The following is a 12,012-nucleotide window of genomic DNA, read 5'->3' on the forward strand; positions in this document are numbered from 1 at the left end:
AGGCTGGGCGGGCGGAGCCCCTCCCACCGCACCCCGCCCCCGTCCGCGCGAGTCCCCGCCGGCGCCGCGAGCGGCCGGCGATCGGAAGGTCCGCGCGGGACCGCGGCCACCGCGCGACCTCGCCGACACAGCCCCGTCACCCGGCGCGTCTGCCTGGCGGGAGACGGCTTTCCTCCGCCCTTTCTTCCTTTGTCCCCTCTCCCTCCTCCTCCCGGTCCCCTCTCCCTTCCCCGCGTCTTCCCCGACCCCGCCCTCCCTCCCTTCCTCCTCGGCCCCTCTACCCCCGCGCGGCCGCGCGCTCCCCCGGAACCCGACCGCTCTCGCCACTCCTTCGTTCCCCACCTGCCCAGCCTCGGGGTCGGCGGCGTCCGTCCCGCGCGCCCCGCTCACTTCCCGAGTCCGCTGCGCGCCGGCCGCCGCCTGGTCATGTCAGGATGGAGATCCGGCAGCACGAGTGGCTCTCGGCCTCCCCCCACGAGGGCTTCGAGCAGATGAGGCTGAAAAGCCGCCCCAAGGAGCCCTCGCCAAGCCTGACCCGAGTGGGCGCGAACTTCTACAGCAGCGTCAAGCAGCAGGACTACAGCGCCAGCGTCTGGCTCCGGAGGAAAGACAAGCTGGAACACGTAAGGAAGGGTGGCTCTCTCCGTCCCCGGGGCTTCGGCTGCGCCCCTGCCGTGCGCACCCCTCCTGGGGGTCCTGGCCCGAGCGCGCTCCAGGCACCGAACCCGCCACAGGGCAGGCAATGGCCAGCCCCAGAGCCAGGGGAGGGGGTCGAGGGAGAGATGGTCCGCTTCCTGGGGCTTCTCACCTGGCATTTTCTTGTGGCTACTCCCTCTGGCCCTGCACCCTCAGATCGACTACTTTCTATAGGGGTTTGTGAGCATAAAGTACAAGTTCCAGGAGCGTGGCTACTGGGCACTGAGTCGAGTTGCTCTGTTAAAGAGTTTTAGAGGATGCGTACTTGAGTTCTTTGGGGGGCGATTTCACTCCGTGCAGACACTACAAATGAATGCAGGTGTAAAGTTGTTCCTGTCGATTCGGCTTCATCTCGCACAGGACTCTTACGAGTTTGCTGCTGCAGTGTTTGCTGGGATAAGCAGTTGGCCATCCTCGGTCCCAGAGTCCTAGTAGAGAGAGAGATTTGCGCATTACAGAGAAAGGAAAAAGGAGTAGCTCTCCCTGTTTCCCAGAAACCCTCCACTCTGCCAGTGATGGTTCATAAACTAATACAGCATTTCCCCATCCCCACCCGGCCCCGCACTCCAAGGGTGCAGGCAGGGTTCCTGAGAAGAGTTGGTTGTGGGGCTCAGCCTCTAGGGCTGGTCTTTGCTGGAAGAAAAAGTCCTAAAAAGGGTATTTTGTAGATTGGCAGTGCTACTACGTCTACACCACTAGCATCTTCTTAAACGAAATGTTAAAAATCGAAGGAGGAGATTTTAGAGCTCAGCTAGAGGTAAGGACTACTGTCCCCCCCCCCCCCCGCCCCCAGAGAGCTGCAGAATCAAAATCGAGTTTGTTAATGGAATGTGGAATTCTCCTTGTATATGGGTCATGCTACTTAAAATGAGCAAAAGATAAGACCCCGAACTCCTGGAACTCGCCCATCTCCAACTACTGCACAACCTGAGTCCCATCTCCTCCATTCCCCAAGTGCTTTTCCAGCGCTTTGTAGCATCACCAGGCCAAATGCATTTGGGTACTTCTCTGTTACTATCTAAAAAAAAAAAAAAAAAAGGCAGTCTGTTTCTTTACTTTTTCTGGGTGCCGAATTAAGCCCTGAAATAACAATCTAAAGCTCTAAGGCTTTCCATTGAGAAACGTATCTCTATTGTGTGGAGGACCATTTATTAATGCCAAAAAGAAGCCTCAGGATCTTTAAGACCACCGACAGTAACTAAAGGAGATTTCTAGGATGTTTAAGTTTAAAGGCAGCAGCAGCAATTTAAAGATGCAGGCTTCCAAATTAGTGAAGGAACTTATGTTTTACAGGGGACAAATGGCATCTTGGTGTAATATGGTTCTGAATGCTTTTGATCTTCGTACCAGCACAAAAAGCTCCAGCCTTAGAATGGTGATGGAAATGTCTCATTTCAGTGTCACCATGCATGCCTGCTCTTCATGCATGTGTGTTCATTTGCAGTGCATGCTTTTAGCTGATCTTTTTATTACTGAAAATCAATAGTGCAACTTCCTTTGTATGTCTTCTAGAGTCACAGATGCTGTGAGCATTAATGTTTAATGCTTTCCCACTGTTAAAATTTTCACTGAAAATATCGATTCTCCCATATGGACCCTGTAGCCTCACCTTTCTGCCTGAGGATGGGCTGCTCATCTCCTGGGGATTAGGCACCAAGCAAAAGAAAATCGGGGTGTTTGAAATCATATGCAACATCCGTGCTTTCTTCTTTATCAGAGCTACAAAAGAATATTACATTTATTAAAAATAATCAGTTACCTCATTTGTTATTTAAATGAGGATTTCATTTTAAACTACATTTTGCTAGAGATGTGTATACTATTCTATTTTCCTCTCTACCCACTTTCAGTTAAGAGTGAAGTTTTATTTCAAATAAATTTTTTATAATCCTCTGCCCTTTGGAAATAGTGACATACATGTTAATGAGTTAATATGTATGGAAGTGCCATGAAAATTAAAAGTCAAAGATCTAAGTTTCTTTGGAATTCAAGCCCTTGGTATGTGTTTCATGTAGATTGGTGGCGATTTCATTTTTGAGTATTTGAGATATAAAAGCCTATAACCTGATAGATAGTTGCTACAGAAGGTGTAAAAATGTCATGTTAACTGGACAAGGAGCTCAACTTGTCTGATGCCTTTGAGTTCAGATGTGACAGGGATAAGATGTGGGTGTCAGGAAGATTTGAGTGTGTTATATGCAGGTTCAAAAGTATTCTTCAGATTTGTCTAATTGAAAGGATGAAGAGCAATTTTATGCTGAAAAAGAAAAGAATTGCTAATGATGATGGAGTCATTATACCTGAAAACAGCCTACTCAGTTATTTTGCTGGTGCTTTAAAAGCCAATCTTAGTATTAAGGGAATAAATAAATTATGACTTCAAGTGACACTTATATTTAGTCACCACAGTAACGGGATTCCCTCAGATGAAATGTGGCATTGTGGCTTCTATCCAAGCTTCAGAGGTACAGCTTAATCTGAGAATCAATAACATCGTGTAAAGTAGCAGCTAAGGAATATATTTATACCCCTTTTACTAAATGGGAATAATTTATCTCTCAATTTTTGGCATAAAGGCTCTGAATGAATCCTTGGGCTGGAGCAGAGGATAGTGACATAAGTTGGTTGAGGTCTATAATACTTTTGATCTTGAAACTGGATTTCTATCATTGGTTGGTTGATAAGATGAACATCTGTGAATGTAGGCAATTCTTCCATTTCTTTTCTGGGGTGTGTGTGTGGGGGGGGGGGTGTGCGCGCGCGTTGGTCCTGAGGCTTGAACTCAGGGCCTGGGTGCTGTCCCTGAGCTACTTTTGCTCAAGGTTAGCACTCTACTTCTAGCTTTTTTGGCAGTTTATTGGAGGCAAGCATCTATGAACTTTCCTGCCTGAGCTGGCTTATAACTGTGATTCTCAGATCTCAGCCTCCTATGGATTACAGGTACGAGCCACCAGAGTCTGGCGAATTTCTCCCATTTCCAAATGCACAATGAAGTTGCAGCCTACCATGCTTTCTTGACTTTGAAATCCCTGTAGGCATTTCAGGACAAAGTAAAATTACTGGCTACACCCAGAATATTGTTTTATTGGCTACAAATAGTACTCTTAGTTTTAAGAACCTTTCGCTTCTGTTCTGTGTCCTAACTCTTACAGCTTTTGAGGACATTAGATTTAGGAAGAAACAAAAATCTCAATTTGTTTTTCAGATTGATGTGTAATGAAAAAGATTATAAAGCAACTAAGAAACAGGGTAGGGGCCATAGTGGCACCCTTTGGATTCTCTGTGCCACCAGGGTTGGATCACTGTGAGGACACTATTTAGTACTCTTGACTTTCCTCGATGACTGCATGATGTTAGGCTGATAACCTTCTGTGTTGTATTCTTTTCTTGAACTTTCAAGTCTTATTACATTTTACTTTTTAGAAAGGGTTTTGTTTTGTTTTGGAGAAAGTTGTCAGTGTTTACACAAGTTGTATCAAAGTTTCCTGATACTATGAGTGGAGATGCTTTGTTTTTTTCTTCTCTATATACTATTGGTTCATGCTTCAGTGTGCTTAAGGCAGGTCAGTGGCTCACGCCTGTAATCCTAGCTACTCAGAAGGCTGAGATCTAAGGATCATGGTTCAAAGACAGCCTAGGCAGGAAAGACTGTGAGACTCTTAATTCCAATTAACCATCAGAAAACAGAAAGTGGTTCTGTGGCTCAAAAATGGTTGAGCACTAGCCTTGAGCAGAAGACCTGAGGGACAGGGCCCTGGCCCTGAGTTCAAGCTTCCTGACTGACTAAATGAATAAACAAATAAATAATAAGGGCTCAGACTGGGTGGCTCACTCCTATAATTTTGGCTACCTAGGAGGCTGAGATCTTAGGATTGCTGTGGAAAGCTGATCTTATCTAGAAAGTCTGTGAGACCGTCATCTTCAATTAATCATCAAAAAGCCAGAATTGAGACTGTGGCTTAACGGGTACAAGGTTAGCCTTGAGCAAAAAACCTAAGGGACAGTTCCCTTACCCTGAGCTCCACCCCCAGTACTGGCACACACACATACACACACACACACACACACACACACACACATACACACACACACACCACAGTACATGCAGTATGTGTCTCTGATTAGACAGACCTGGGTTTAGACTGACTCCATTTCTAATTAAGTCTGCAACCATAGACAAAGCTCTTACAGTCTCCAAGATGAATGTTTACATTCATCCTTAAAGAAGTCTCCAGTTTGCTCTAAGGATTAAATGGGTTGATCTTACCCTACACTGCAAGAATAGTTCCCAAATGTCAGAGGCTCAGTACTGTATAAATGTATTTTTCTCTTCTCCTTCTCATCTGGGAAGACTGGTAGAGTCTGTCAGTCTCATGCCCACTAATGAAAACCCTGATTTTTTGCTCGATTGCCAAGATAGCTTAGGTAAGCCGGGATTTCCACCCAGAAGTCATGCTTATTGGACAAAGAAAATCTCATGTTCCAGGCTCACTTTACATGAGTGTGATAAGCGGGTCCAAACAACAGGAAGAAGAGAGAGTATCCCTCTCTACCCCGTGTTAGGACTACCACAGTACATGAGGGATTTAGGATAGTGTTGGGCTTGTATAAGTCTGCAACATATGTGCCTAGTGCTGTAATGAATTCTCAAGCACTGTTTGGCTCTCTGCCTCAGTCCTCCCACTCCACTCAGAGAGCTCTCAGACGCTTGACTGACATCAGACAGCCTCCCTTACAGTCCTGAACCTGAATCATATGGCTTCTTTAACCAGCAAGACTGCCTCACTGGACCGGCCTGTTATGTTATCCTCTTGTTGAGCTTATAGAACATCCTCTAGGCACCTGACATTTCCTTCCAGTCTCCTTTTGCATACTCCTTGCCTAGGTTTTCCAAAGCTACCTCTTCTGGTTATCATGCTCCCTTCTGAACAGTTCTTTACCACTATCACTATCCCTCATTTCTTTTCTACATATTTTAATTACTGCAAGGGGGCTCAGGAAATCTATTTGGAATAGAATGATAAAGCCAAGGAGAGAAGGGTAAAGAGTAGAAGACGCTTTAATGTTCCCACTTGGTGCTAAGTGTCTTACACTTAAAGATAGTCTCATCCAAAGATAGTCTCATCTAAGTGAGAATTTGCATCGGTTTTAATAGAACTTATGTTACAGCAGTAAATAAATGCCAAATGCGCTCTTGTGTTCTTGAATAAATTATTCACCTGATAAGCAAAGAATAAATAGATCAGGAAAATTAGTCACAGTGGTCTCAGCTTATGTTATATAATGGCCATTTATGTCCTACAGGGCAGATCCATAAAAAGTATTATACCACACAGAGCAGATCAGCAAAGCATGGGATGACCAAATTCAACCTAACGGAGTGAATCTTCAAAATGTTCAATTAAAAGTCAAACAGCTGGGCAAACAATGAAGCACAGTAACATTTACCAAGATTGGTCCCCGTGATTTTGAGTATTCAAAATAGACACACTAAGCAGTCAGAATTCTATCTCTAGAACTTATCAGGCAAGAGATGAGTGCTTGTTTCTCATGAGGATCTTCTAATAGAACTCAGGGTTGTGTCCACCTATGGTACTTGTTCCTAGTACAGTTTTCATGTGTTTGGCCCACTACTAGATTTAATTTATGGTGGATAACATTACATTTTGCTTAGAAGAAGCTTTGTTTTCTTTTCACTCTGTTGAGTGTGGCTTATTGACTTAGTTAGGCATTATCATAGTCTCTGATGCATCACATTCAGTAATTTAAGAAGCTTAAGGTGACTGGACTTAAGATGTCTTCTCTACATATGGTAGTCAAATAACCCATTGCAGGCTAGTTTCTCTAGACATCTGAATCATCTCAGTCTTAAATCTATGTAGCAGTAATTGACGTTTTTATTTCATCTCCAGAGATCAAGACGTGTGATAAAAAAAAATGGAGATTCTGGGACAGGATAGTAACAATGGTATGTTCTCGCACTGAATTGGTGGGCAGATAGATGCTGTAGAGTTAAATGGGTGGACTTTGTTGCCAGTTCTAACCAACAGATGATGAGATGCCCAAGCAGTGGTATCTCAATGTACTTTATTATTAAATAATATTCTAGTGCCACCATTGGAAGACGAATGTCTAACCAACACACATGGTTAAACTGAAGGTGTCTACACCATTCTCTGCTTTTATAGGCTATTTTAAGAGAGTGATGGGAAAGCAAACCAAAGGGCCACATTCTAAGAGGTAGATAACAAGAAAAAAAACAGCAATCAGTAAGGTAAGTACCCTCAGACATTCCTTCCTGTCTTTTGACAGGATTATTGCAGGTCATACCCTCAGCCTAAACAACCAGGGTTTTTTGCTGGCATCTTTCATTCTCTATGCACACCAGTAAAATGTCTTACATCCACACTTCCTGGCAAGACCTTAACCTCACAAATGTGGCCGAAACTATTTATTGGGGACATGAACGCTGCTGAGTTTCCAGAGGTCCATTGCTACACGGATTATGTTATGAGAGAATTAGATGCAGCATACTTGTAGAAGTATTAGACTATGGTTGTTACAGATAGGATTTTTTAATCCAAAAAATATATTTTTTACTTAAAGCATGGAAAGGTAAACTGAGTTTCTAAAATTAAACATCTAAGCATTGAGAATATTTTTTAACATGGGGCCAACATTACCATTTTAGAAAGCTTACTGTTGCCTGGTCTGTGAAATAGACCCAATTAAACTACTTGTGTGTTAGGGGAATGTACATGATGACCACTGGGTTGTAAGTATGTTTCTATATCCTCTAAAATAGATTATGGGACAGGTGAACAGTGTTGATTTTTTATTCTGCTATTGTTGTTTCTACCAATAAGTTGTTAGGTCTGACTCATCAGTGACATGAGCTCAGTTGAGAAGATGGCACTGATTGACATAAAACCCTCCAATTATAAAACTCATCAGTTGAGATATGTGTTGAGACTACTTTTTATATGAAAGACACCATATTATGAGATTAAGAAAACTTTTCCTTCCTTCCTTCCTTCCTTCCTTCCTTCCTTCCTTCCTTCCTTCCTTCTTTCCTTCTTTCCTTTCTTCTTTCTTCCTTTCTTTCTTTCACATGCATTTACCTCCCATAGACTGAATTCCAAACATGGAGAATGGGAGTCTCTGCCCTTTCCTCAGGAAAGTTTTACAGATTCATTTAGTATATGATTATATTGCTGTACATAACAGAAAAAGGCCAAAGCAGTATGTGTATTACCTTCAAATATGTCACTATTTATGTAAAGAAAGAACACAGATTAAAAATAATGAGGCAAGGCATTGTGGCAATTGCAGTCCTAATTTGGGAAGCTGAGCCTGCAGGAATAACAGGTTGAGGTAGTAAAACCCTGACTCAAAATGAATAAAAGTAATGAGCGCGGTGATATATATAGATAATATATCACAACAAAATTGAATTTATTCCAACAATGAAATGCTGATGTAAAATATGAACACCAAATAATGCACTTTATTACATTGAGTCAGTTTTTACTATCTATAGATAGGTGAAAGAGTTTGATTCTTTGATGAAAGCATATGTCTGTCTGTGAAAATTATCAACAAAAAGCAGCCTTTAAACCTAGTGCTGGTGGCCCACACCTATAATCCTAGCTACTCGGGAGGCTGAGATCAGAGGATCATGGTTCAAAGCCAGCTCGGGCAGGAAAGTCTGTGAGACTCTTATCTCCAATAAACCACTCAGAAAACTAGAAGTGGCGCTGTGGCTCAAGTGGTAGAGCGCTAGCCTTGAGCTGAGGAGCTGAAGGACAATGTCCAGGCCCAGAGTTCAAGCCCCAGGACCAACCAAAACAAAAAAAAAGGAGCCTTTAGTATTCTAGAAATGGATAATAGTGAAATATTGACAAATTATCAAGTCATAGGGAATGATAATAAGGAATAAAAGTGGTAAAAATATAAAAATTGATGAAGAAGTAATAATACCCTGCTTATTGGCCAAGTTATGTGATTGTGTACATTTAAAAATTCCAAGATAAATTACAGATATACCTGGTGAATGAGTAATGTTCCAGGATTTGTCACTGCTATTGGATATAAGGTCCATATGTAAAACCAATTCTGAAGTAAAACTAAGACTGCTACCATTTTTATTAGCATTAAAAATGATATACTAGGAATATATCTAATAAAAGCCATTACGACATCTTTTTAAATTCTCCATACTGATCTATGTAGAGTAGATCAGTTCATTAACATCTTAATTTTTGTGTATATATACATACTGAAATATAATTCAAAATTTATATGGAAAGAAAAATCCCAAGAATATGCAAAATGATCCAGAAGAATAAAGCTAGAACAGTGCTTCTGGATCTTAAGGCTTTCTCTAAACTGTAGTGGTTACAACAGTGAAGACTTAGTGCAAGGATAACAAATAGAACAAGCCAGAGAGCTGCTAAAAGGATCTATACATATATAGTTACATAGTTTATGATAAAGTGACACAGTGGGAATTGTCTTTTCAAGGAAAAAGTAAGTACTGGATCAGCTGGATGGATGGATGGGTGGGTAGGTAGGTAGGTAGATAGATAGATAGATAGATAGATAGATAGATAGATAGATAGATAGATAGATAGATAGATAGATAAAATAGACAAATATTGATATACTCATATATTTGTAGCAAAGCTTTATTTCCATTTAACAGGATTAAAGGAGAGAGAAATAGAACAAAAAAAACATTCCAAGCCCCATGCAGAAAATTGGAATTAAAGACTCCCCAGTTGCGCATTTATATGACAAATATATCTTGATTTGTTTTTCACACCACCCACAAAAGTCAGTTTAATGGGAGTTTTAGACCTAAATTACAAAGTGAATAATGAGTCTTCTAGAAAATAATATAGACAAGAAAATCCTTACCGACTTGGATTAGAGACATTCTCAAGCAAGTTTTTAATTTTATTAAGATTAATAAATTGGAATACAGTAAAAACTAAATACTTCGTTTCCAAAATATCAATTACATTTAGAAGCTAAAAAGAAACCCACAAGAAGAAGGCTATATTTTCAATATACAGTTTGGAAAACATTTTTATCAACAATAACTCTTACAAATGTTGAAAATGAACTTTACAACTTCGGGGGCGGGGAGGAATGGAGAAGGTGGGAGAGGGTATGGAGGGTATGGAGAAAAAACAGAGGGAGTAACAATGCTCGACAAGAAATGTTCTCATTACCTTACTGGTACAACTGTAACCCCTATGTACAGCATCCTTACAATAAACTAAAATTTAAAAATAATAATAACTCCTATAAATCAATCAAAAACATATTTAGGCCAACAGAAGAGTCAGCAAGACACTTAACAGGAACCTTACAGAAGAGCAAATCCAAATGGCCTTTGTTTTCAGTCAGCAAGCAAATACAAGGTTCAAATCTTACATGATACTAATGTAATATATCAATGATAGGACTATAATTCATTGAATCATTTTAGAAAATTGTCCATAGTTTATCTACTAAGGAGAGCATAAGTATGTTTTTTGACCCAGAAATTAAAATTCTATGTATATACCAACCAAATGTGTGTCTTAGTGCACCAAATTCTCCCCTTCCAAATACTTACTGGACACTTAGTTTTTGTAATACCCAGTAGGATGTATCACTAATATCCATATATAGCCATAGTTAGATGGACAGTATAAATTATTCATGTGAAGAGAGCTTACATATCCATTGCAATAATGTGGATGACTTTTTCAAATACAGTAATCAGTACAGGACAGAGATGAATCCATTTATGTGGAAAGGCAGATGAAAGGACGGGGATGTAGCATGTGAAAGTCTCTGGTCTGATCCTCAGCAACACACACAGGCACACACACACACACACACACACACACACACACACACACACACAGCAAGCAAGTGGGGCTGTGCTTTGGAGATAGCTACCATTGAGGGAAGTGCTTAAAGAGAGGCTTCTGCAGAAGTAGGTGCCCTTTCCTTTGTTTTGGATAGCGGGTAAGAGTTTAACAGAGTTATATGCTGAAGAAATGCCTGCATTAAGCATATTTCAATGATGGTTTATAAATATGGAACCAACCCAGATGCCCCTCAGTAGATGAATGGATCAAGAAAATGTGGTATATATATATACACAATGGAATTCTGTGCCTCCATCAGAAAGAATGGCGTCACCCCATTTGTTAGGATATGGAAAGACTTGGAAAAAATTATATTAAGTGAAGTAAGCCATAGGTCCCATGGTTTCCCTTATTTGCAATAACTAGTATATGTCTGGAACAAGCAGAAAAGGTCAGATAAGATGATGTTAAGTGAAATGAACTCCAAGATAGGGACACAAGTGTTGTTGTTTTTTTTAAATAAGGTACCATGTGATTATTTTTGTTGCTTTGTATGTCCCTCTTCATGGTATAACCCCTGTTTTCACTGTATCTGATGTTGGTATAATTTGGGGAGGGGAAGGGAAAAAACAAATTGTTTAAGCAGGGACACAGTGGACCCATTGCTACAATGAGATGTACAAACGCTATGTCCAAAAACAAACTTTACAATATGGGGGGGGGGGGTATAGCTGAAGAGGTGGGAGGGAAGGGATGGTAGGGGAAAAACAAAGGAGGAGGCAACAATGCTGGATAAGAAATGTACTCGTAACCTTGCTCATGTAACTGTAACCCCTCTGTACAGAATTTTCACAATAAAAAGTTAATTGGAAAAATAAAAAATAAATAGAATGTGAATAGTCCCCCTTCCCTTACTTACCTTTCTTCTCTGGTTACACCTCCTTAGACTCTATCAGTCATCCTATTCTTTCTAACCTGTTTGCTTGAGCCATCATGGCCTCTGTCACTGTTGTCTTTACATGAATGACTCCTGCTTGTTACCTCTCCCATATAGCTTTTTAAGTCCTTTCCTCTCTCCTCACTTCAGTGTCTGTTTACACACGCTGCTGTGTCATCCTAGTCATTGGAACTGAATTTTTATCTGTATTCTCCCACAAGATCACTCACTCTGTAAGTTCTTACTGCACTCTCTGAGCTAGCCATTGCTTGGCCAATAATGACTTCCTTATCTGAGAGACCTTCACACACTCTTTGTCTATACAAGTTGGTTCAGAAAGACTGCATCCTGCACAATGGTTTGTACTGGTCTCTGCATAGATTTGAATGAGAATCTTGACATAGAAAAACATGTGTAGAGCACCAGTTATCAAGTATGGCTAGCGGACAAAGTTTATGGGAGTGCTAAGAATAAATACACTCAACAGAGTATATTTGTGCCTATGAAGACAGT

The 12,012-nt window shown here is 41.1% G+C and overlaps 1 protein-coding gene across 1 annotated transcript in view; it reads left to right on the top strand.

Annotated features, from left to right (window-relative positions):
• The first annotated feature begins 434 nt into the window (after positions 1 to 434).
• Pld5 (phospholipase D family member 5) overlaps positions 435 to 12,012 on the top strand; it is a 342,516-nt gene continuing 330,938 nt past the window's right edge. The window contains exon 1 of the mRNA XM_042674470.1: positions 435 to 623. Within this exon, the coding sequence (XP_042530404.1) occupies positions 435 to 623 (189 nt within the window). The remainder of the gene's footprint in view (positions 624 to 12,012) is intronic.

This window comes from Dipodomys spectabilis, unplaced genomic scaffold, assembly GCF_019054845.1.
Source record: "Dipodomys spectabilis isolate Male_0828 unplaced genomic scaffold, ASM1905484v1 ptg000019l, whole genome shotgun sequence".
Lineage (NCBI taxonomy): Eukaryota > Metazoa > Chordata > Mammalia > Rodentia > Heteromyidae > Dipodomys > Dipodomys spectabilis.